General features: G+C 33.0%; 1 protein-coding gene across 1 annotated transcript; it reads left to right on the top strand.

The window, feature by feature from the left end:
• Positions 1-5893: 5893 nt before the first annotated feature.
• On the top strand, positions 5894-26004 carry Smp_045550 (putative annexin). Its single transcript, XM_018796593.1, has 6 exons — positions 5894-6465; positions 11890-12271; positions 14033-14219; positions 18317-18459; positions 19899-20080; positions 25373-26004. Exons 1-6 carry the CDS (start codon positions 5950-5952, stop codon positions 25424-25426), a joined length of 1464 nt encoding a protein of 487 aa, XP_018651720.1. The 5' UTR covers positions 5894-5949; the 3' UTR covers positions 25427-26004.
• Positions 26005-26346: the final 342 nt, after the last annotated feature.

Consider the following 26346-nt stretch of genomic DNA (forward strand, 5'->3'; position numbering starts at 1 on the left):
AGGACTAATCAGTCTCGCGCCAGAGCACTGAAATCTTCACAAAACCCCTTCTGATTATAATAAAATCCTCACTAGTGACTGACTTCAAGAGATAATTCTTGGAGTTCTAGTGAGAAGCAGTAACCAGTGGAGTTCAATCACGTCTGTTGGGAGATATGAACTCACTGAAGACAATTGGTGAACGGTTGCTCAATTTCGTGGATTGGTTGAAGTTACATATTAACACCTTGGACGCCAGCTCACTGGGCTAGTGGTTAAGTATCCTGGCGCGAGAGTGGTAGGACTTGGGTTGAAATCTCGCGAGGCGAGATCGTAGATGCGCACTGGTGAGGAGCCTCACAATAGGACGAAACGGCCGTCTAGTTCTTCCAGGTTTTCCTTGGTGGTCTAACTTCAATTGACTCATGCTTACAACTTCGCAAATACCGAAATCTCCACAAAACTCCTTCTGATTAAATGTAATTGCAATCAAATGTTTGGTCAGTATTATGGAACTAATTATAAGGTTCTAAAATGAATAAATACGTATATAATGTGATAGGTTATTCATCTGTGATTGTATAACTCATCCGACACTGCTTCTCCTTTGATAGACAAAAATTGTATGATTACATTATAACCTGTCGTTTAATTACAACTTTGTAATAAACGTTTCATTTAGTAGATAATATTTTCTGATCTTGTGACACATTTGTTCAACGAATTGTATTCAGAAGGAATTATGAAAAGCACTGACCTTGAAGAGGGTATAAAAACATAAATCTTCGTAAACGTATTCATTTGTAAAACCAGATGTAAAATTACTGTCTACACATGGTCTGTAGACGTAGAGAAATGTGTAAAGGTCAAAAAGAACCAGAAAGGCACATGTTGGCGGACGGACACAACAGATTAAGAAATTCGCTTGCATCTCGTTCATTATTGGATTTCATTTATTGTATAGGCTTAAGACAGTACAGTTTGTTTGATTTTGTTCGATGTAGCTAACGGTTTTTTTTTATTTACAATTGACTAGGTTATCATCTTGTAATTTACTGAAGATAACAGAATCCATAACACCATACTAATGAACACATGATCTTTTTAATAATCGTTTGCTTATTACATAATAGTGGATAAATTTCATTGGATCTGTCAATATTATTGCAGTAAACGAGAATACAAGTGCAGACAATCAAATCTATTTGAATATAAAATTACAAAATATCTTAGTAAAATCTAAGAACCATTCAGTAAATACTTCATTTACAAAATGTTAATCAATCGTCTTAAACTTCATCGTTCTTTCGACTCCACACCAATCGTTCTCCGTTTTCGTTCTCTTCTATTCGATCTTCTTAACCTTCTGCTGTCACGTATTTCACTTTCAATTGATGATATATAATACTTATATCTATCGACATCAGTAACACACACCACAGTATGAACCATGTTAATTGTTGCTTATGTAGCTAACAAGTAACAATGTTCATTCCGAATAATTATTTTAAGAAATTTGAAGCTCAATTTTAAACTGCACTATGAATTTTAGTAATGATATTAAAAATGTTTATTAGTGCATCATTTTAACAATTAACTCAGTTCATACTATTTAGATTTATGTTAATTTAATATCGGTTATTTATTTACCCTGAAGAAGTGGCTTAAATTAAGTCACAAAACATCAGAAATGCAATCATTCTACTTATTAGGATATAACAAAAGTATATTTATTATTAATTCTTTACCCAATGCCCAATTTATTTGATATGAATACTGTTATATCTAGAGCTTTAAATTCTTGCCATGCCAAGTACTACTAGACTACTTGAACGATCGAACCCGCAACGTCACAAGAGAGAAGACAGAAGACTAGTAAGTAGGAATGTTATTCCCAACACAGTGTCAAATATAGTACAAAAAATCTCATATATTTATAGTTTTTGGCTGAAAGTAAATCATCATTTCGGATAACCAATAGGCACATACGGGATTCTTCTTATTTATCCAATAAGGAAGCTACACGTCGGCATTCTAGAATGTTCCTCTGACGGTGATTCGATGGAATGTCTTCGGCTCTTTCAGGGCTTCTTGAGGCTTCATTGTGTTTTTCAATGAGCCATCCTTAAAGATACCTACAATTAACTTGGTTGTTTTTTAAAGTTCAACTAATCGATTACACGTACTAGTCAATAGTAAACAAACATTGAATTTATCTTGTTGTTGACTAAATAAACTGATTCTATTGTAACTCAATTTAGTTCTTCATTTTAATTATTTTCTATTTTTTTTCAGTCAACAAAAAGCATGAAATCATTATTGTTTACATGGTAACCTTTAAGTGTGTTAACAAGTGATCAACCATTAAATCATCGATTCGGTATCCATCTATGAATATTGATTATTATATTTGATTACTTAATTTCTAAGCTCTTTAACATGTGAAATAACAAAAGACACGTATGATATCATTTAGAAAGATTTAAAGACTTATTCATGTGAGAAAAGGTTCTTTTCAACAACATCATTGATATGAATTGTACTATTGCATTTATAATTAACCACTAGAAATGTGCCTATAATAAATTAGGTTAATATTGTATTAGGTGGTTGGTAGTGGTACTTGATACGAAATCCTGCTCTACCGGAGTTTCATGCTACTTAGCATTCATCAGTAAAGTGTACCTGTAATCTTAAGGGAACTGATACCTTCTGAGCGATTCGATCTAGATTTACCCAGACACATAGTCAGTGACCTCGCCACCGAGCTAGTCAGGCCACGATTTATCTGTAAAACTAAAGTGAACTGATTGATTTTTTGAGTAGTGATCAATGTCCTGTATGTCAAATTCTTCTTAGTGCTATCGATCAAGTTTCTCTTTGGCTACTAGTCGATAGAATTCGATCTTCACTATGAATTACTTGGCCTAGAAGGTACTAGTAATTATTTAATGACCAAGCTAATTTTAACTGGTGAAAATAGTTGTTTATTTGATGAATATGAAAATAGAATAATTATATGTTGTAATAATACCTCAATGATAATTATGAAGAATAAGTAGGTAATAAAAAGGGTTATTTAGTATAGAAAATAAGAAGTGGGTTCAAGACAACCGTTGAGATTAAGTCCGAATTTTAAGGTCTGCTGAGGCCTCTTTTGCGTATAGAAGCTTGAGTTTTTGGATATTTCAACCACTTCGTTTCATTGTGTGGACGACCTTGAAAAAGGATTCTATCGAAACAATGTAGTCGGTATTTACGACGTGTTCAAGAACTTAAATGTTGATTGATCTTCGTAATACTTTTAATAATCAGACAGAGCAATACCCTAATTATGTTCCTAGAAATTTGCTCTGTAAAGCTGATTTGACCAACTCATTACATCCAAGTTAACTCATAAATACACATTAACACGTTTCAAAATGGAAACATGTCATTTACACAACTGAGAATCAAAGTCTGACTGGAGAAGAAAGTACGAAGTTTAGCTGAAGAGCACTTTTTACCAGAGACCTCAAAGTTTATCTTGTAGAATCACTACTTCGGTATCTCCTTTAAACTAAATAATCATGAAAAGGATCATCTGTAGTTGTTAGGTCGTTATGCTCCAGTTAACATATCACGTAATATGATCGCCAATTAGAACACCGACTTATTGAACAGACCAGTATGAGCAGCCCAGAGTCAACTCTGAGTTCGTATTGGTCCATTGAGATATTAGCCTCTCTCCTAACCCAGCAGTTTTGGTCCAGAACACCAATCTCAGCCTCCGTTATACCAATCATATATTTCAAACATACTGTTTTTATAAACAAATAAATCAGACCGCATCACACCATAAAATAAATAATAACAATTATACGAAATGAGGCCAAAAAGTGGCTGTGATTGTGAGATATTGTAACTACAAACAGTAGTCAGTAGGTTAAATGGAAGCTTATAATAAAAGGAATATGAATATACATATAGTATAGTTACTCAGTGGTTATATAATAAGAATACATGTGATAACAGTCCACAAATTGATCATAGCGGTTACTGTTCACCTATTCTTTATCTGAATATAATACCAGTACATTTCTAAACTTAGCAGAAATACGGTCACGAGTGAAGTCTAGTGATCAAGATTTCTTTCACATTACAAGTATATAGTTATGTATTTTGATTGGCTGAAAACACTATTGAGATGAGTGTTTTGTTTTGCGTTGGTAAATGATTGACCTACATGTTTTCTGACTCACTGAAAAAAGTAAAATCGTTGAGTTATTAAGAAAAATGCATTTCTCTGATCGAGTACTCGGGATGATTGTGAACGAATGTAAAGAAATACACTATGAAATGTCATTTTCTTTAAGTGTGCGCGGGCGAATGGATTAGTTAGAAATGATCAGTTTCCTTATCATTCAATTCTGAAACCCTTAAAAGATAAAACTACTCATATAGTACATACATTGCAAATTATTCACATTACCTGCTTTCTGATTACTGAAAAGTAGTTTAAGATTATTTCCCAGAGTGAAAATCAGCTCTGAGATGCAGGTACATCCAGCTGACGAAGCCCGAATAGGACGAAACGCGCGTCCTGGATTCCACTGCTAGCCACTATCCATCTTTGCTTACCATACTTGTGAATTAAGGCTATATCGGGGCAATACGCACAGTATGCACATATGCCAATTAGAGACTGACCAGTTGCAGTCCTAAAAACATCAATGGGAAGATCCAAACAAACAATACTAAGTAAATATTAAAATGATTGTTGTTTTCTTCTGATTAGTGTAAAGAGTTTACAGGAAGTAATAGACTTGAAGTGCGTTTTCATTATAGACAACTATCATTGACTGATATCAGTTAGAAACTATTGAAAACAACGGGGGATTAAACAATTTTTTCATGACAATACAAGATATAATAGTTAAATGATACTATATTTAGTGTTATCTTCATGTACATTTGTACTATCGTACTTGTACTCGTTTAAGTTTACCTCTGGTTATGTGTTTAATTTACATTTCCTACATAATTTGATAGACTGAATCTATGTGCTTGTTGATTATGTAATAATCTGAATGTTTTTAAACAGCATTTTTGATAAAGTAGGTGATAATATTATTTTCCATGATGAATATAAGTCTTCACAATCAGATTAATTACTCTAGAAAAAGCAACATTCTGATAAATTAAATTCACTTGGTATAGTATGTTTGAATCTTCCCATTAATGAACTGCCATTCCATTTTTACTTATAATGATTGTGAATTAAGGCTATATGGTAGCAACCACGCACAGTATGCACATATGTCAATAAGAGACTGATCGATTGCAGTCCTAAACATCAATGGGAGGATTCAAACAAGTAATACTAAGTGAATTTAAACTTCGCCACATTGCACAAGCAAATGGCTATCAGGACTCAGTAACTGAGTGGATAACACGATGAAGTGAACATTACTGGGTTCGAGTCCCAGAGTGAACATCAACTCTGAGATACAGAGTCCCATACCGGACGAAATGCGCGTCCTGAATTCCACTGCTAGTCACTATCCATCTTTGCCTATTCTCATAAATTGCCACTTTCTTGTACACTGAATTTGACATTGATGAAACTTGCTAAATTATTCATTTTTACTCATAAATATGTTATTTTAAGTAACTATAAGATTCATTAGGGTATTATTTATTCTAGAAAAACATGATAGTGAAATAGAGATGACAAAATTGATGAAAGAATTAACACCATACTGTTGATGACAATTAAGTAGAATATTTAATTCATCCAATCAGAAATTAAATAAACTATTTATTGTAAGTTTCATATTTAATTCAATACAAAGTCCACCTACGCATTTAGATTAGATTGACCAATGAACGATCAGTTAATTTATATTTAAAAGATTCATTTAGATACAACGATGCATAAATTAATTGATACAAAACATAGCAATTACTACATTCTCTTCCGATAGCTAAATGAATCCTAATTACCCTGATTTGAGTGCATGGAATTTATCAGGATCACAAGATACCTTTCCTAATCAAGGTTCAAATTATCCAAATGGAAATTCAAGATATTCAATTGGAGGACCAGGTTATCCGATTGGAGATTCAGGATTCCCAGGAGAAAGACAAGGATTACCAATAAGCGGAGTAGGATTTTCAGTAGGGGGACAGGGTCCCGTAGATGGAAGGACAGGATTCATGGGAGGGGGTCCAGGGTTTACGGGGGGAACTTCGGATTATACATCAGGATACTATTCAAGTTCTGGAGGATTTCCATCTTCCAATCCAACTGGATTTAGATATTCACCACAAGGAGAGAATTGTTCAGGAAATAATCCATATCCTATTGCACAGTCATCAGGTTATGTTCCAGGAGCCCCTCGTTTTGGACCACAACCATCATTTCAAATGACTAACGATTATAATAATGGTAGCAATTCACGAACAGATCAGTATATCTGCCAACCTAATTCCAATAATGAGATTGTAAGTTATATATGTCTGTCAACATGCATGCACTTCATTTGGCTTTACTTATTTTTTTCAATCAATGAATAATAGATCACATTGTGTTACTGGTTGACTCAAGTGCGAAATTCGGTTTACAAATTTGTAAATGATTTGATCTTTGAGAAATTTAGTTATAACTTATTTCAAGATACCGAAAAATGTACTAACCACCCAGAAATAAAATGTATCTCCAGTAGATTATATTCTAAATAACATCTGTAAACATATCATTACTCTTCAGTTAACTTCTTGGATTAAATTTACCTAGAAGGTTATACGAAAGATTTATAAAGTTCGTTACCAACTGTATTCAACTAATTTGTAATTCATTTGTTTAGTAATTACACTACTGGACGGTATTGATAATTAGATATAGGTTTAAATTCAATCTGTGGATTACGTTAAATAAACTAGATCAGTTAAAACAGAAAAAGACTATTGTTAATTCTTAAACGAACTGCTCAGCAGTGTATAACGACAAAGTCAGACTGCTTATTCATTTCAGTTTAGTTAATGTAACTTGGAAGAAAAACTGTATTATTTCTTTATCTGTTATAACAATGTGATGATTATAAGTGGTCGAAATCTATTTAAATCTTAAAAATGTTGAGGTATGTAGATGGAGAGCTTTCAATCATCACTCTTCGTTAATAGACTTGTTAATATGTCTTGAAAGATCTTGAAATCCTTCTTTAAGAGTAAGACGGTTATTTACAGATCCATACTTATCATCCATGACTAGTAAACATTCACAACCCTGTGTAGGAGTGAGTCTATAATCTAGTAAGTAATATAATAATAGACTACTGAGTTGCAATACAGTAGTTTACATTTTGAACTGTAATTGATATAAGGTCGTTGTGAAAACGCCCTTCCCAAAAATCACAAAAGTAGATAAATGAAAAAACGTTTTTATCAAGACAACTCTAATTTATTGAACTAAATTAAAGGGTGAAGGTCTCAATTATGAAGATTTTGTTTGTATAAAATGGGATTGTGGGGGGATTTTATAATTTTTTATGAATGGGTTTGTCATTTTATAGCAATAATATGAAGTCAATGGTAATGGCAACAAACAGCAGCGAATGTAAATAATGTTGACCGATAATTAGTCAGTAAGTAAAGTAGGAACAAGAAATATAAATCAATGCTAAGCAAACACATAGAAAGAAAGTCTGTTGGGATTAAATTAAAATTTGATGACCATAGTTCCACAAGAGGTGGAGGGGATTGTGAATGTTATCGAGCGTTTTATGGGTTTAAATCAAGAGCTGAACTTGGTTAGATAACTATTGAAGATCAGGAAGCATATTTGATTGCTGTTTCTCCTTAGTGTGAGACTCCCTAACAATCAGTAACCATATCTAAGAGTTAAGCGCTGGATGAGGGTTCCGAAGGTCCTGAGTATGATACCCTGGGGAATTTCGAGTGCGAAATGCTGAAGAGTCCCATGCTGGAACGAAATAGCCGTTTAGTGCTTTCACTGGTTTTCCTACCAAAGTCGGTTATTGGTGAAAAGCCGTAAAATTTTACTAGACTAGTTGGATAGTTTATGCTATTTCATTCAATTTAAAGATTATTTTCGTGATAGACTGGCGCTACCTACGACGCCATTAAACACTATGAGCTATGGAAATCCATACCTTCCTAGCTTGAATTTTTGGTGTTATGTATCTATAATTTAACACGTGATCGAATTCAGTACTTTTGATTCTTGTGGTGAATACGATACCATTGAATCTAGCGAGTCTGAATTCAGTAGTTCATATTTTTGATTTCAAATGATTTGTAATAAAACATGAGCGTCATCCAGTCATAATTATACCATTCCAAACATGTTTGAATTTTACTAATCATGACTTCAAATTTCAATATCGGAAATGTATATGCAAATTCTTTGATATCATTTGAAGTAACTATCGCAATCTTCTGAAGAATTTTAAACTAAGATGAAGTGATTCATTAGTGATTTATCTCCTAAAATGATGTTTCAATAATCATTAAAGTTTCCAACATACCATAATCAAGCTTAAAGAGTGTAATAGTGAGTTGTTTTCCTAGCCAAAGTACAACTGTATTATCCATATCTATTACTTTATTTTCAAAGAGTGTACAATGATCTAATAAGTAGCACAAAAATAGATTTGCTAACTGTTTTACCCTATTTATATAAGCTCAACCTTCTTTCCATCACATTATATCCACTTTGATTATAAATTTGTGAGTTTAGATATAAACAGGTTGTTGGTGAGTTTATCCATATTCCATAGGGACGGAATCGATGTAACTTATCAAGAAAATATCTGTTAGACTATAAGGGTTTGACTTGATTTCGTCAAGTTATAATTGTTGTAATATTACTCTGACGAACATTCGTATTTCATCAAATGTAACTTACTTGTCATGTACAGGTAATGTGAACTTTGTCTTAAATCACACTATTTACTGTGAAAACCAGTGATACTACCCAGCTACTCAACAAAAGTACATGGAAAGTTTTTTTATACCTACGATTCACCAGTAGGAATCTAGTTGTTTTACTTAAGGGGACACTATTTTTTCATAATGAAATTTATCAAATAAAATTCCTTGGTTGTTAATAACGAAATAAGGATTTTCAGTGCTACTGAATTGACATCCAGCTTATATCCTATATATATATATATATATATATATATATATATATATATATATATATATATGGCCGTCTTGTACTACGGGACATGCTGAAAGCACAGGTTAAGTTCTGGTGATTGTTGAGGATGGTTCAGCATGGTAATCGACTCACATGTCAGTTCTATTATACTAAACTACTTATCTTATCAGATGTAATTTATTTGCTTAGTATATGCAGTACATTTTGTTTGAGGTCTGCATAAATTCAAGTGAGTTCATACAAGCTCTGGCGCGAGACTGGTAGGTCCTGGGTTCGAATCTCGCTAGGCGGGATCATGAATGCGCACTGCTGAGGAGTCCCACAATAGGACGAAACGGCCGTCCAGTGCTTCCAGGTTTTACACGGTGGTCTATCTTCAATTGACTCATGGTCTCAACTATATAAAAAAAAGAAATAGTTCAACTTTCAACTTCAGATCACATATTTCAGCTTTACTAGACCTACTTCAGTTTCAACATGCTACATATTATTAGTATCCATCGCATAAAGATGCGGCGAAACTTGGAATATCTACACCCTTATCTACCATATAATTTACGTTGAATTTTATGATGAAATATCAGTGATATAATGAATACTATAGGTGATTACCCTTGGGAATCAGCATGAAATTCAATATTTAACATTCGCTTTTCAATTAGCATTTTGTTGGCATGAAAAATATCAAGGGATTTCATATCAGGTATTAACTATGTCATCACCAGTTATACCTATGATGATATAAGATGGAGTGCAAATAGTCTTCCATTACATATATCCTCATAAATATTTCTCACATTTCTTATAATTACCAATAAAGAGCAATTTGGAGAAATCAATGTTTTGCAGTTTTTTTTCTAGGGAGCACTAGTTGTATATAAGCTGAGAAATCTAACGAAAAGATTCATCAGTCAGAGTGCATAATGACTATCGTTTGTTTAACAAATGCAACTTAATTCATATACAATGTTTGTGTACAGGTTTGACTTGGCTCTAACTATTTTACTCTACAGCATAATCATTTTGATTTTGTTACTAAATACATTTTATAAACAATAAACTAAGAGAAATTCACTTGGTATTGTTTGCTTGTATCTTCCCATTGATGTTTAGGACTGCAACTGATCAGTCTCTCATTGGCATATGTTCATACTATGTGGACTGTCTCGATATTGCATTAAATCACAGGCTAAATAAGCAAAGATGGATAGTGGCTAGCAGTAGAATTCAGGACGTGCGTTTCGTCCTACTTGGGACTTGTCAGCTACCATGAATCAGTAGCTAAGTGCATAATGCCATGGCGTTTGAAACGAACGGTAGTAGGTTCGAGTGAACGCCAACTCTGGGATGGAGGTACATTCAGCTGACGAGTCCTGAATTCCACTGCTAGCCACTATCCATCTTTGCTTATAATAAACTAAGAGGTTTTTACTCAATGGCCTATTGAGAAATGTGATTTTTCAAATGAGTAATTTGTTCGTTTCATATTAATCAGAGGAAGAAGCCATATACTAAAACGTAAGATTTTTCAGTATTTTTCCAGCTATTGCGAATTTATTATGTTGCCCATCTTGAAACAAAAGTTTTTCTCAGTAAATACTCCAATTAACGTCATGTAAACTTTATTTTACGAAAAGTCAGGAAACATTCATCTTACTCTTTTCAAAATACTCTTCGTGAATGACAGTGTGCTTGTGTCATGTTTCTTTGCCATCATACATCATATCCTTGGAATTTCTATGAAATTCAGACTGTTATATTTGATCACTACTTCATGGCCGTCTTGTACTACGGAACATGCTGAAATCACAGGTTTAGTTCTGGTGATTGTTGAGTATGGTTCAGCAAGGTAATGGACTCACATGTCGGAAACTCTGAATAGTCATAGTTAGTGATCTTATTGGCGTACTCGTTTAACAGATCATGTAGATGGTTAATTACATGAAGAATCAATAAATACAGTATTATTCGGCTTCGTTTATACTGTTCTGTTGTATTTAACATGTATTGCTAAATTTTGGATAGTTGCATGCTTAAAAATAAGTTACTGAGACTTAGCTCTAAGGTCAAGCTGTATTATTGAGTCATTCAGCTACAACGTAAGACCAGGCAAGCTGTAATATTGAAGACGTTAATGGATGTTTAGGAAACCATCAGATAAAGCATTCATTACAAATATTATTGATAATAAATTCTTATACAAATAGTGATCAAAGATACTTATTAACAATATAAACTAAATGTAGATAGATGCCAATAATTAATAACTTCAGTAACACATTTCATTCGGTATTGATAGATGGACTGAGATCTATCTCTGTCACATGATGATTTTTTTACAAACCCTATTTTCACATGCATTTACTCGTAAATGTTTTAAAATCGACCATCTTTTTTAAGATAATTCTCAAAATCTATGAAGGTTATGTGTTGAACAGCTCTATTAGATGTTTTCTTTGATTAAGTATTTTCAATAGAATAGTATTTTTGAAAGTAATTGTTAATACGATTAAATGTCCATTGAGAACTACTGAAAATGAAGAAGCTCTGGGTATTACCTTCAACTATATATATACATAGTTATGTTGAGCTATTTTCAAGCCTTACGATGATCATGTGAAAGATGGTGATATGTGCAAAATCATGACGAGATATAAATGGTAATTACATTCATTCAGACAACATTGCTTGATTCATTTTTAAATGTATCCATTTAAATCATCCTATTTTCAATATCCATTTAGTTTGAACCAACAGTCAAAGATGCACCAAATTTTAATCCAGAAGAAGATTGTGAACGTTTACGAAAAGCAATGGCTGGTTTAGGAACAAATGAAAAAGAATTAATAGAAGTAATAGGTCATAGAAGCCCTAAACAACGTGCTATAATAACAAAAAAATATAAGGCAATGTTTGGAAAAGAATTAACTTCTAAGTTTGATTCTGAACTAAGTGGAAAATTTCATCAGTGTATGACAGCATTGTGTCGAACTCCATCCGAATTTGATGCAATAGAACTACGTAAAGCAATGCGTGGTGCTGGTACAGATGAAGAAGTTTTGATTGAAATTTTATGCACTCGAACAAATGAACAGATAAGGGAGATATGTGAAGCATATACAAAAAGTAAGTAAATTCCTTGATTTTGAAATAATATAAAGTATATTGCATTCCTTTACTGAAATGTGATAACATAATGAAACGTTAACTTTTCTCCTTTATTGCTTAGTGGAATGTCTGTAGTTGAACATATTACGTGAAGTGAATCGTTTCTGAAAGGCCACGGGAACCCTTCTTTATATCCTGACATCACCAGAATAACTTTTAACAATCAGAACGGATTAGATGGATTTTGGGAATTCTCAGCAATGAGTAATCGAAAGGTTTAGAATCTTAAACATTCATTTATGATATGATAGGAGTATTATAATTTCATATTATAAACAATAACTGAGTTACTGTGGGCTTAAGAGATTCCACATATCATGCCTTCCAGTGGAACCTTCAGTAACATTAATCTTCAAACTAGACACCAGTGAACAGTCGATTGTTATTACTATAAAATAGAGAGGTCTTGATTATGGCATAAAATTGACATCCCGAATTCAGCTTTCATGCTTATTTTATCCAAATATACACGGAAAGATATGTTAGAGCCTTGATAGAGTCTTTTAAAATATGATGAGTTGTATGAAAATCAAAGATTCTATGCAGTTAAGTACAAGCCCCACATATAAACCTAACATGTTTGGAAGAAGCATCCTCTGAACAAGTTAGTTTATTGTGTTATTAGCTTACAATGTTTAGTTTCCTAGTAGTTTTTCTATGGATTAGATTTTTAAAAAATAAAATTCATTCCAACTATGAGATCCCAGCTTGTTTGCAACAGAATACAGGATTTTGCATAATTAATGTGACCTGGAACTTTATTAAATTTCTGTATTGAAAATAACACTAGATCAACCAGAAAAATTTATTCAAGGCTAATAGGGAAGCATGATATGATGACGAGAGAACATTATTGGTCGAAATTTGAGTCAATTATTCGAAGGACGCGGCTAAATTTACGAATGAATTTGTGTATATATTTCGATCCGAGTTTTTCCACTACTTTTTCCCCTCATTCAAGTAGTGAGTCGGAATGGCGTACAGAAAGCGTATATATCAGCATCTAGCGACTGTTCAGCACAACAAGCTAACTTAGTGAATGGCCTAGCTATATTTGACTTATTCATATCCAACTTAAAAAAAACATACAGTTAGATTCCAATACAAAAATAAGCCTCATATTACCAGACTAGTCCTACGTATTTGTCAGTCTAGCGTTCTAGTGAGAGACCAAAACTCATCGTTTTGATCAGTAGTTGCTTGGTCGTAAATACTCAATTTTGAGGAGTACCATACTGGGACGAAATGGCCATTCTATGCTTCTAGGTTTCAACGATCGTCTAGCTAGTATTAGTTCGTGATTTAAAATAAAGAAATTACTCCACAATTGAACAGTGATAATTTTCATTGGAATAAAATTTCAAGTATTAATGTAGTAATGTTTAATAATAACTAGACTCTATAAGTTATGTATAATCGAACTTCGTACACCTATTTACTAAATAAGCAACTAAAGAGTTATCATTTAGAAGAAATACTACTCATTATCTACATTTGTAACTAATTTACAAGATAACAATAGGGGAATGATTGAGTACTTTATACTCATTGATGAGGTAGCACAGTAAATCGTTGAATAAGCTAATTCTGATTACACGCAAAAATGAGACAAAATTTGAAGTGGAATAATCTCTGCTTCATGGACTAATAGCCTTAAATGTGAGCTGTAAATATAGACGATTTCAATCAGTATTATAATCAGTTTCTTTTTCTAAATAGTTTACAAGGGTCGTTCCCTCGAGAAAGATTTAAAAGATGAAACATCTGGATATTTCAAACGTGTCTTAGTAGCATTAGTACAAGGAGATAGAGATGAAAATCAAAATGTTGATGAATGTCGAGCACGTAAAGATGCAGAAGAATTGTATCAAGCTGGAGAGCAAAGATGGGGAACAGATGAATCAAAGTAAGTTAATAATTTTTCCAGTAGTTCACACGAAATATTCCCCTTACATAAATATTGCTGTTTTAAAATAACTTTACACTGTAATCATTTATTGTTTTGCAGGTACATTTATCATTACTTACGATGATTAAACCTTTGTAGTTGACAATACGGACTGACTTCAGGTAGATAGACGATAGTAATGAAATCTCATCATATCACTGGCGTTAGGATTTCGAACTACACTAACTTAATAGTCTAAAAATCTGTTGATTTAGTTATTGGGTGCGTAATGATAAGGAGTGTCATAACCGGATTAAGCAGGTGTCGATTACATCCTTGTGTCTAACAAAAGTGGGTCTGTGATTTAAAATGTTCTCAAATCGAAAAACCTCTACAAACTATCTGTGTTAACATGAAATTCCTAGTCATATTAATCGTGACTGACTAGTGAATGTAGACATACACTTTCACGTCATATATGTAATAAGTCATTTCATACTTTTAAGTCCTTCACCTGCTCACATACTATAATTATATCGATATGTGTTATGAGTATTGATACCCAGTTCATGACTAAACAGTCGGTCTTTGAATATCTTTTTTTGCTTTTATTGAATCATCATTACCATTATGATATAATATTTAATATTCTTTCCGAAAACGTGCTGGTTATCAGAGACATTATCTTTCTGAATTTCTACCTGACTTTAGATAATAAGGTTATTCATAAGTCATCTCTTTTAATGGATTAGTCTCTTTAATGAAATTCAAATTGTTGACTGTAAACCTATCAATTAAATGACATTGATTTTGTTACAATTTTATGAAAGCAAGATCTATTCGACAACTTAGGTGACAGTTTCAGTGTTTTATGATATATTACCATACTGTAAAAATGACGATTAACATATTAAATTGCATTATAATCGCAATCTTCTAGGATAAAGTTAGTTAATTGTAGTTGATATAATTCGAGAGCTGTCAGGGATACTTTGTTAGTTATCCTCTGTTGTACAACCAGTATCATGTCATATTGTTCAATAATTATAAAGTGTACACAGTATTTGTATATCCCGACCGTAAATGCTATCTTGTCACTATAGGTAAGGCTGGCTATCACGGCAATGTATGATTTTTGTTATCCATTAATATTCTATGATGCTTACAGGTTGGTTAGAGAACAATAAAATGACAAACAGAAACCTCTAAGTCAAATGGCTATACCTTACTCTCAGTTAAATTTGAACATGCTCTTACAGAACGATTTCTCATAGACAAACAACATTCTTAGAAAGACTAAACGAAACAGACCTAAGAGCTGATCCTATATCAAACTGCCTAGTGCTGTACTGATTTCCGACGCCAGTATTAGGTTTCCAAAAATTACTGAGCCAAGACAGAAAAGACAACAGTTTGGAATTAAGTCACTTTCATCACAATCGGATAATATATCATAAATTTATGAAAGCCAGAAAGCACTAAACAATTTTCTTGGTCTTATGTGTGACTACTTCCCACAACTTTATAAAGGATCAAGACCAATATATATTTAACATTACAAAGTGACACACTGTTAGAAGATCTATCTTAAAACTAATCACCATCTATCTCAGACTAATGAATACTTTATGCGTTTTTGTCAATAATTTGCATATTTTGAATTTGATCTTTAACTTTAACAGAAGGGGGTTTTTTGGAGATTTTAGTAATTTCATATAGTTGAGATCATGAGTCAATTGAAGCTAGACCACCAGTGCTTCCAGGTTCTCCATGGTGGTCTAACTTTAACATTAAACTGATTTCAGTTTAAAAATCAATTAAAATTAGAAAATAGTGAAGAGCTATTTCTTTTTACTTTGTCAATGTTATGATTACAAAGTGTATCCATAATTGTCGTTTTGATTTGTCAGTCACAGTTTAATTTTTAATGTAATCGCCATATTACAGAAATTAAATTGCCTACTGGAAATTTATGAAAATATTGTGAATAATAAGCAAAGATGGATACTTGGTAGCAGTGGAATCCAGGATCTACTCTGAATGTATCTGAGCGGATAATCAATGTAAATCACTCATATATTTCCAGATAGACGAACACACAATGGAAAAGGGTTGTATAGTTGACAAGATAATGCACTAGTGTGCATTATATATATGTTCTTAGTTATTCAGTTCAAGATCTGTCCACACAGTCATTAGAATTACACTGGAATGATATCCTTTTTTTTTTCTATTATGATGCCCCTCAGTAGTGCACATTCATGAAAGTGAAAGGGATCGAAGCAAGGATCAATAGGTAGCACAAAAATATTGGTAAATTTTATAAGTGCATATGCTTCTAATATTATTTTGTGTAATTCTGTTTATTGAAATGTAAAATTTCATTGCTTCATTTGATTATTCCAAAATTCTCTAAATTGAAAGTAACTGTATCTATGAATATGCTGAATATATTTGAAGTCACTGTGTTGTTATTCACATATGAATAGTAAAGATTGTTAGATGAAGCATCAGTATTTCGAGTTATTTCTACTTACATAGTCCAACTGAAATACGATAAATAAACAGTAAGTAGTGAATGGCCTTAATAAGAAAGTTGTAAAGTCCTATTAAGTAGTCATGATCGGTGAAGTTCATTTATTTTGTGAATCATACAGTAACGTACCATCGATGGTACTCCATGACAATTGCACAATTACAAATTGATTAGAGCTGAAAACATGAACCACAAAACTATAAAATACTAATATGAATGTATACTACTATTCAAGATCCTAGAAGAACTTGTGTTCAGACTTGTTTGGAGTTGTCAAGGTTTCCTAAAACGAATTATTACCGTTGTCCTGAACGTTTTTTTAGGTTACAGTAGGTCTCCAACGAATATCTATTCTTTTTGATGAAAATAATTATCAAACTGTAAAATAATGTTGAATCGACATAAAGTGGAACAATTGCCGAAATCCACTGAAAACAACATTTTTCTGTCGTGCGAGTATAGCTGGTAATTTTTAAAAACAGTCTGCATGTACCTCAGCAAAGGTGTTGATAACTCGTTCAGAGAAACCTGTGATTAAATATCACTGGTGTAAATAATTCAGCAGACATATGTTCTGTGAAGACTTTCAGTATAGTGAACGAGAACACAAGTGCGGGACAACCAAATGTATTTTAATACAATAATACAGAATTTCTTGATAAAATCTGAGAACTATATAGTAAATACTTCATTTGCAAAATATCCATCAATTGTCTTAGACTTTGTTATTCCTTCTTTTCCATATCAACCACTCTCTGTTCTCATTCTGAACCTTTTGCCGCCACACATTCCACTTTCGATTGATGATACATACTATTTATATCTATCGACATCAATAATACACGCTACATCGGAAGTGATTCTTTGTATTCATTCGATTCTACTTTCCAATGTGATAATACAATGATGTAGATGTTTTATTAAAACTTAGAAATATTTAACAAAATATGAAATATTTTACAGATAAAATATTTTCATACTTGAAATCATGAGTCAATTGAAGCTAGACCACCATCGAAAACCTGGAAGCACTGGACGACCGTTTCGTCCCATTATGGGACTCCTCAGCAGTGCGCATCCACGACCTCGCCTCGTGGGATTCGAACCCAGGACCTACTAGTCTCGCGCCAGAGCACTTAATTGACAGACCACTGAGCAGGCCGACATCTAACGGTGTTAATGTCTAACTTCAACCAATCCACGAAATCTGAGCGACCGTTCACCAATTGTCTTCAGTGAGTTTATATCTCTACAACATGTGGTTTGAACTCCACTGGTCATTGTTTTCCACAAGAACTCCAGGAAATATCTCTTGAAGTCAGTCACTAGTGAGCATATGATTATAGATCAGAAGGGGTTTTGTGGAGATTTCAGTATTTTCATAGTTGACAATCAAATGTAATAGTAGATAAACTTGAATGTCAGACGGTTTGTGTTTACCTGTTGATTGTTTGAATTTCAGCTATTTTCGTTACAACTGTTATAACCGTTCATAACCGTTCGATTGCAGACTTATTGACTGATAAACTTCAGCACTACTTTTTTACAAGAACTAATTGAATACTTTTTATCTCAACAGATTTATTCAAATCCTCGGTCATCGATCCTACGCTCACTTACGTTTAGTTTTTCAACATTATGCAACACTTGGTAGAAGAGATATTGAAAGTGCTTTAAAATCGGAAATGAGTGGAGATTTACTTCGATCTATGCTTACTGTTGGTAAGTTTCACTTTGAACCTGTTTATATATAGGCTTTATCATTTATTCTTCGGTTTTAATCTAATTTTTTTATTCATGTACTGATCTCTATTATCGATCAGGTGAAATTTGTTTAAAAAACATTAGATTTATGAAAAGGCTATCCAGTGAGTTCTTGTCGTCTAACCGAAGTCAGCATGTAATGTGAAACCTCAGAATTAAGGGTAATTAAATTCTTTTTTAAAAATCGATATTTCTGGGGGGATAATTTGTGTTCTGTTCCTGGAAACGACAACTAAATTCATATATTTTTAGAGAATCTAAAGTTAAAATGGGAGGATAATTGTATAATTTGTGCTGATTTGTTCAGTGATAGGACAAACAGTTCAACAAAATTGTTTAGATTAACCAGCAGTATGATTTAGAGGGCGAGACTATGATTTATGAACGAGGCAATCAGATTTAAGATAGCAGGTCTTAGATTTCGGCTTAAGATTCATCCACTCATTTGCCTAAACACCGTTTCGGCATTATAGCTGCTGTCAGTTCGTGATGAAAACATTGAATATAATTTTTTACCCTCACATTCAACTGTAAATCCTAATCCTAGTTCCTCGCACTAACTTTTAACATTCATTTAACCCTAGTAAGCAGATGGGCATCTTCAAGGTCATTTTAGCGTTGCTCGGGGTAGAACAGTTTCTAACTCATCAACCGGAAGCCCTAAATATTAGTTTTAATTGTAGCTGAAATATATGAACGGAATTTTTATTTATTTTATCTTGTTGGAATACGACGATATCATAAAGTGTTTGATCATTCAGTGGACTTAACATTTTGGATATTAGTCAATAATTTATCAAATAAAATATTAATGTAAGTGGAAAATTAATAAGTAAACGGAATACATACATTAAGATATCAAATAAGAAAGATTGGTTCAGCGAACATTTCTCTTTTCGGGGAATTAACTTTCAAAGCTGTACAATAATAATGATAATAAACTTCTATTAAACATGGTAACAGTGAGGTAGAATAAACATAGTTATTAAAACATTGTTTAAACAGGGAAACTAATAATCGTTTGATTGTTAAGGGCTCAGCATGATAAGATAAAATATTGAAATTGAGATGAAATGTGATCAGGAGGATCGCAGAAACATAAATAAACCAGTTGGGGGTAGAAGGTTTAGGGAGAAGATGGAAGGGGAAGCAGATGGCTATAAAAAATTATAAGACATTAAGACCATGGTAGAAAAAGAGGTTGTACCAATCTCTTTTGGACACACAATTCTGGTTTTCCCAGATGTATGGCTATTGCTTCGGTAATGTTAAGAAGATGCAATATGACTGCCTTTGGAAGACTTTGAAAGCAGATTCCGTCTTGATTGAGTGACTTGTGTTCACGAATAATTATTTCGAAATGGATGTAATTTGATTTATTTTAATTCTTATTTCAGTGAAATGTGTTATGAATAAACAGAAATATTTCGCTGAAAAATTAAAAGCTTCCATGAAAGGTGCTGGAACAGCTGATTCAACATTGATACGTATAGTTGTCGGACGTTCTGGTATTGATATGGCTCGTATAAAAAAAGAATTTCTTACTTTAACAGGAAAAACTCTTGAGTCATGGATAGCTGTAAGTTTGGATAATCAATTTTACATTTATTCTTAATATAATTTAATAAGTCTAAAGGGATTTGTTAGAATTAACTAGATAAAGCATAATCATTTATACTTAAGAACACTTATTGAACTACTTGTTGGAAATTTCTTTTTTCGATAAGATTTTATGTAGTGGAGAAAGTTTGTAGTTCAGGTGAATGATTTTGATGAAGTTTCGTTCTCTGAGCTGGATGGTTTGGTCGTGAAGTTTTCATCGTTCTTTTGAAACCAACAAAAAGATCACTCTACCATACATTTAAGGCATATCAGAAAGTAAAACGAAATCGTTTAAACCTTTCGGAATAGGTGTTGCACATAAACCAACAAAATCACTATAATCAATTCTATGCAAAGCAAAGGATGAGATGACAGAAGAAGAAAGACCGGACATCATCTACAAAATAAATTGTATCAACTGCGAAAAACACTACATCGGACAAGGCGGACCCCTTCTTCATCTTCACCAGCATGAACATCAATCTACGGTCAAACGCCATGATATATCCTCACTTATATCAATGCACATGTCCAACTGTAGACACGCATTCGACTGGAAAAATGTGGAAATCTTGGATAGAGGCAGTCCTAAAAACACCAGAGGACTTTTAGAAGCTTTGCATTCAGGTCAATCAGCAATCAACAAGCACACTGAAGTCAATCCAAATTGTCAACCAATTAAAAAGATTATGGACAAATGTAGGACCAAAAATCAAACCATTGTGAGATACAACCAAAATAAAGAAGTAAACAATGATAGGTTTAAGGTTGATAGGAACCAATTAACATCGAGATCTAAAGGACAAACTGTGAGCTATATGTGGGGAAATTCGAACACTTCGCGTCTACCTGAAATTTGTGCTGATGATGTTGTCCAGAAAAACAATAAAAGCTCCACGATCAAAGCACCCAGCTCAGAGAACAAAACTCCATCAAGATTTTATGTATTTAAGAAACATTAATATAAATTGAGTAACCATTTCTTGTATTACAATTGATTCAAGTGAGAATAATTTGTCAGTGAAAAGTAGCGATCGTGGCGAAATATTATGGATCAGTTTAATTCTTGCTTCTTTTCCAGCTTTTTAAAACCTAAAAACGATTATCTTTACTAGTAAAAACAAAACTATTCTAGGTATTTTATGTCGCATTTATAGGAAAATCTTAATCAAGGTTACTGTTGACTTAAATGTTAACTATTAAAAAGAAAGAATAATAAGCCATTTAGGATATAAGTGATTTATCCATAAGTGGCATTTCACAGTATCACGAATTGATTGAGTGCCAGTATAGTGGTATGGAAGTTTAGTACTTACCACGAGAATAAATGATCCTGAATCTGATCCCTGATTTGATCATGCATGCTTATTGTTGTAACGTCCCATATTAGAATGAAATATCTATCCAGTGCTTTCTGATAGCCAATAGTTGTCTTACTAAGTTTAGCTAGTGATGTAAAACTACTAAAAAATCTTCAAAAAAATTTTAATAATCGCTCGTCCACTTGATTATTTATAGATTACCTATGAATATGCTAGTGGAGAAAACTAAAAGGATCATGAAAACAGGTCTTTTTCGGAATTTAAAAGTTTCGTATTACCTAATAAAAAAATGCACTTGCTTTAGTAAAGTAAAACTCATGTGAGAAATAAGACAGTACGATAATAAAAACATATACCCATCAAACGGTATTAATTTCTAAATTCAACCAGTCCACGATGTCGCGTGAACATCATCGACTGACATCAGTGGGGTACTGTCTCATCAATGATACAGGTGAAATTCACTCGGCAAAGCTTCTTACAGAATTACGAGATTCCCTTCTCAAGTCTAGTCACTATTAAGCACATGATATTTTTCAGTTTAGGATTGTGAAGATTACTGAATTTCATTGAAGTCATGGGCCGATCAGTCAATGTTACTCTATTGGATAAACAAATTTTGCTATAATCTCTAGATCATATGTATAGTTGTTTATGTTACAAAATGAATAAACAATATGCAAATTATTTAGAAAACGAAAGTATGTACTTACTTCATCATTGATCAGAGTGACATTTTGATCTTATATATGTCAGGTAGTTGAAGGCAATTAGGGAAAATTCATAAACCTCATTTTCATACTAGGTTCTCATTCATATGTAAAGTAAAGCCTTAATCTCAAGTGATTTGATATTCCCCATATCACCATATGTCAGTCAAAAAAGTAACTAACGAAATAAATATATGTATGATATCCCATTGAGTAGAAAATCAATAGAGTATTCGGGCAACGGATAGTCTACTCTGAGACTTTAACACTGCTATAAGATTGTTATAATTTTACTCAACAGACAATTGTCGGTTATAGTTCCAAGCGTGAGTCAATTGAAGCTAGACCACCAAGGAAAATCTGGAAGCACTGAACGGCCGTTCCGTCCTATTGTGGGACTCCTCAGCAGTGCGCATCCACGATCACGCCTCGTGAGATTCGAACCCAGGACCTACCAGTCTCACGCCAGAGCACTTAACCGATAGACCACTGACCCGGCATCCGATGGTGTCTAACTCCAAGTATGAAAATACTAAATCTCCACAAAACCTCTTCTGATAATAATTGCCGGTTACTCCCTCACCATAGTGAATGATATTACTACTAAGCTCTTGATAATGTGACCGATTTCTCATAAGACTGAATTATTTTTACTTATTTGTAACTAAAAACTAATCAGTTTGAAAGGGTTAAACATTCAATACTTAAAATTTGAAATCTTCCGAATTGATGTTTGTTAGTTATATTCTTTTTGGTGACTTATAGTTATTATCTTCTTACCAGTTAATTATTTATTCGACTAATTAATTAATTAATCCGGGATCAATAACAATGAACCTTAAAAAATTTTGATGTTAAGAGTCAAGAAATTAATAAAAGTAACTAGGCTCATGAATGAATCATATGATTTTAACGATTTAGTTACGTTCCTCTGTGTGTGTGTGTGTGTATGCAAATTTACGCATAATGTGAAGGGTTTACGAGTTAAGTGTTTTAATTATTATCATTCTACATAATTTTAAAATAGCTATTGACGTAGAGAAAACAAAGCACGAAACGTTACACAAATTATGCATCACAATTCAACCTTCTTTTAAAATCTTCCTTGTTATCTGCATAGTGACAAGAGAAAAAGTAAACACGGGGAAACAATAATAATAATATCAATAGTTGAGATCAAGAGTCAATTGAAAGTAGACCACCAAAGAAAACCTGCAAGTACTGGACGGCCGTTTCGTCCTATTGTGGGACTCCTCTGCAGTGCGCATCCACGATCTCACCTCGTGAGATTCAAACCCAGAACCTATCAGTCTCACGTGCAAGTGCTAAACCTCTAGATCACTGAGGAATCCCACAATAGGACGAAACGGCCATCCAGTGCTTTCAGGTTCTCCATGGTGGTCTGGCTTCAATTGACTCATGATCTCAACTATAATATCCACAAAAATTTTCTGATGATAACAATAATATCAATTTTGGTGAAAATAAAAACTGGGAACTAGAATAAAGATAATATAATAACATGTCTAATATAATATCTTGAATAACTCATTAATGACACTTTTGATCAGGATATTACATAATGCTTTATAATTGATCACATATTTTGTTGATAGCTGTGAATCACAGAATTGAGCTTAAGTTAAGTAGGGTATCATGTTGATTGCCTTCAAACACCTAATACCGATGAATAGTCTATATTAAATATTGACTAGTTGAAGTAGTTCAATATCTTAAATCCAACAATTTTATCTTCGGATGAATTTTCCAAATATATATCATTTTATTATCTATGGGTATATATAATTAATCCAACGAATACATCAATTGAGATCATAAAAACATGATTTTATAAAATTTAGGAAATATCAGTCTTGTTCCCCTTTAGATGCTCCCCTTTTTTAACATTAAATTTGTCCCACCTGGAAGTCTTCATGAGTTGACTGATTCAATGGGCCCATCTTCTCTTTGTATCTTATCGTCTCTATGTAATTTAAGTGCTTCTACCGTATAACCATTTTGTATTTCAGGAAAAAGAATTATAAAGGTCTACATGTGCCAATTATAGGGAGTGATCTAGTTTGACGTCTAAATTAAAATTGTACATACAAAATAGTAACGAAAGATGTAACAATAATAACTGATTATGTATCACCGATTAAACATAGGAGAATTTAGTGGCCCTAAATCTGACTCCAATTTGATCGTATGCTGCTTGTTATTGAAATATATATGTCGCCTATCCTCGTATATTATCATCGACTTAAATCGCGTTTGTGAACAATGGAATTAAATAAGTCAAATAAGAGAATGGATCTTGAATATGTATATTTTATGCACTCATTATTGATTTGAACAGACAATCAAGGAGACGAAACAAAGAGGGAAGAGCGAAGCAGCTTGCAGAAGGCAAGTTAGCCAACTCGATTTAATCAAGCGTTAATCGATATTTATAGCCTAACAGAAATAAGCTACAGAGATGTGATGAATAGGATAAGAAATGCTCACATAAACGCTCATATAAAAACAGTCAAGGTTAGTAAGCGAATAATTGACGATGTCAAAATATGACTCAAGAAGAATGAATAAACTGGTCTATCCGGAAGTTAGAATAAGCTATATTGGCTTAACACTACAAGAACATTGCTTGATTTATGCAATATATACAAGTCACCAGTATCAAACTGATTACAAATGATTAATGTTTCAAATCCCTGTAAAGTTGACCTTTGTTTAAATTGTAATTGAACATTTAACCAACTCACTTAGTATTGTTTGTTTGAACCTTCCCATTGATGTTTAGGATTGCAACTGGTTAGTCTCTAATTGACATATGTGCATACTGTGCGTATTGCCTCGATATAGCCTTAATTCACTAGCATTGTAAGCAAAGATGAATAGTGGCTAGCAGTGGAATCCAGGACGCGCATCACTTCGTCCTATTTGGGACTCGTCAACTGGATGTACCTACATCTCACAGTTGATGTTCACTCTGGAACTCGAACCCATTACCTTTAACTTCAAACGCCATCACGTTATCCACGCGTTTACTGAGTCCTGATAGCCACTTTCTTGTACATGGGGTTAAGTTAAAATTCACTTGGTATTGTTTGTTTAAATCTTCTTATCGATGTTTAGGACTGCAACTGGTCAGTCTCACCACTGAGTTTGTATGCTGTGTACATAGTAAATGCGAGGGAAATAAACAATATTTTGTCGTGTATATTTTAATTTCAGGATGATACCAGTGGAGATTACCGACGTATATTATTAACGCTTGTTGGTGAATGAAAGGAAGAAGAAAGAGAAGAAGAAGAAGAAGAAGAAGAAAATGACAAAAGAAAACCAAACAAAATTCAATGCCATTTAAGAATATCATTTCAAAAAACAAAACATAAACTTCCTAGCAACATATCATCATCTTAAATGATCACTATTTGATTGAGATTTTGTTGTTTGTCAACTGTTTTCTTTACTCAGTTTTTGTTGTGTATGATTTTCAGAGATTATTAATTTCTTTTTTTTTTGTTTTTATTATTAATAAAATCAAAAAAACACTTCCATACTACTACTATTATGAGTTAGTTTTCTACGGTATGTGGATGCTAACCTCATGCCAAACCTTTCTTCTTTATTCGGGCTTGGGAATGGCAGTAGCCTCAGATGGGCTCCAAACAGAGTTGCTACTATTATTACGATTATTATTTAATTAAACATTGTGTATTTTTTATATGGTAAACAATCGGACATTATTTTATTGATTATTTTTTTAATGAATTATCATTATTATGAAACAAATTGTTTCACTCTATGAACAAAAAAACAATTTACCGCAATAAAAATCTGCTTGATTTCATTGGAAATCAAGTAACTGCTTTCTTTTTAATGATCATCATCGAATGTATTGAAATTATGAAGTAATTGAAGAGACATTTTTTCATTAAACAGTTGAATGTAAAGAATAAATTGTAAGCAAAGATGGATAGTGGCGAGAAGTGGAATCCAGGACGCGCGTTTCCTCCTATTTGGGACTGGTCAGCTGGATGTACCTGTGAATTAAGGCTATATCGAGGCAATACGCACAGTATGCACATATGCCAATTAGAGACTGACCAGTTGCAGTCCCAAACATCGATAAGAAGATTTAAACAAACAATACCAAGTGAATTTTAACTTAACCCCATTGTACAAGAAAGTGGCTATCAGGACTC

This window comes from Schistosoma mansoni, chromosome 4 (genome assembly GCF_000237925.1).
Source record: "Schistosoma mansoni strain Puerto Rico chromosome 4, complete genome".
Taxonomy (NCBI): domain Eukaryota; kingdom Metazoa; phylum Platyhelminthes; class Trematoda; order Strigeidida; family Schistosomatidae; genus Schistosoma; species Schistosoma mansoni.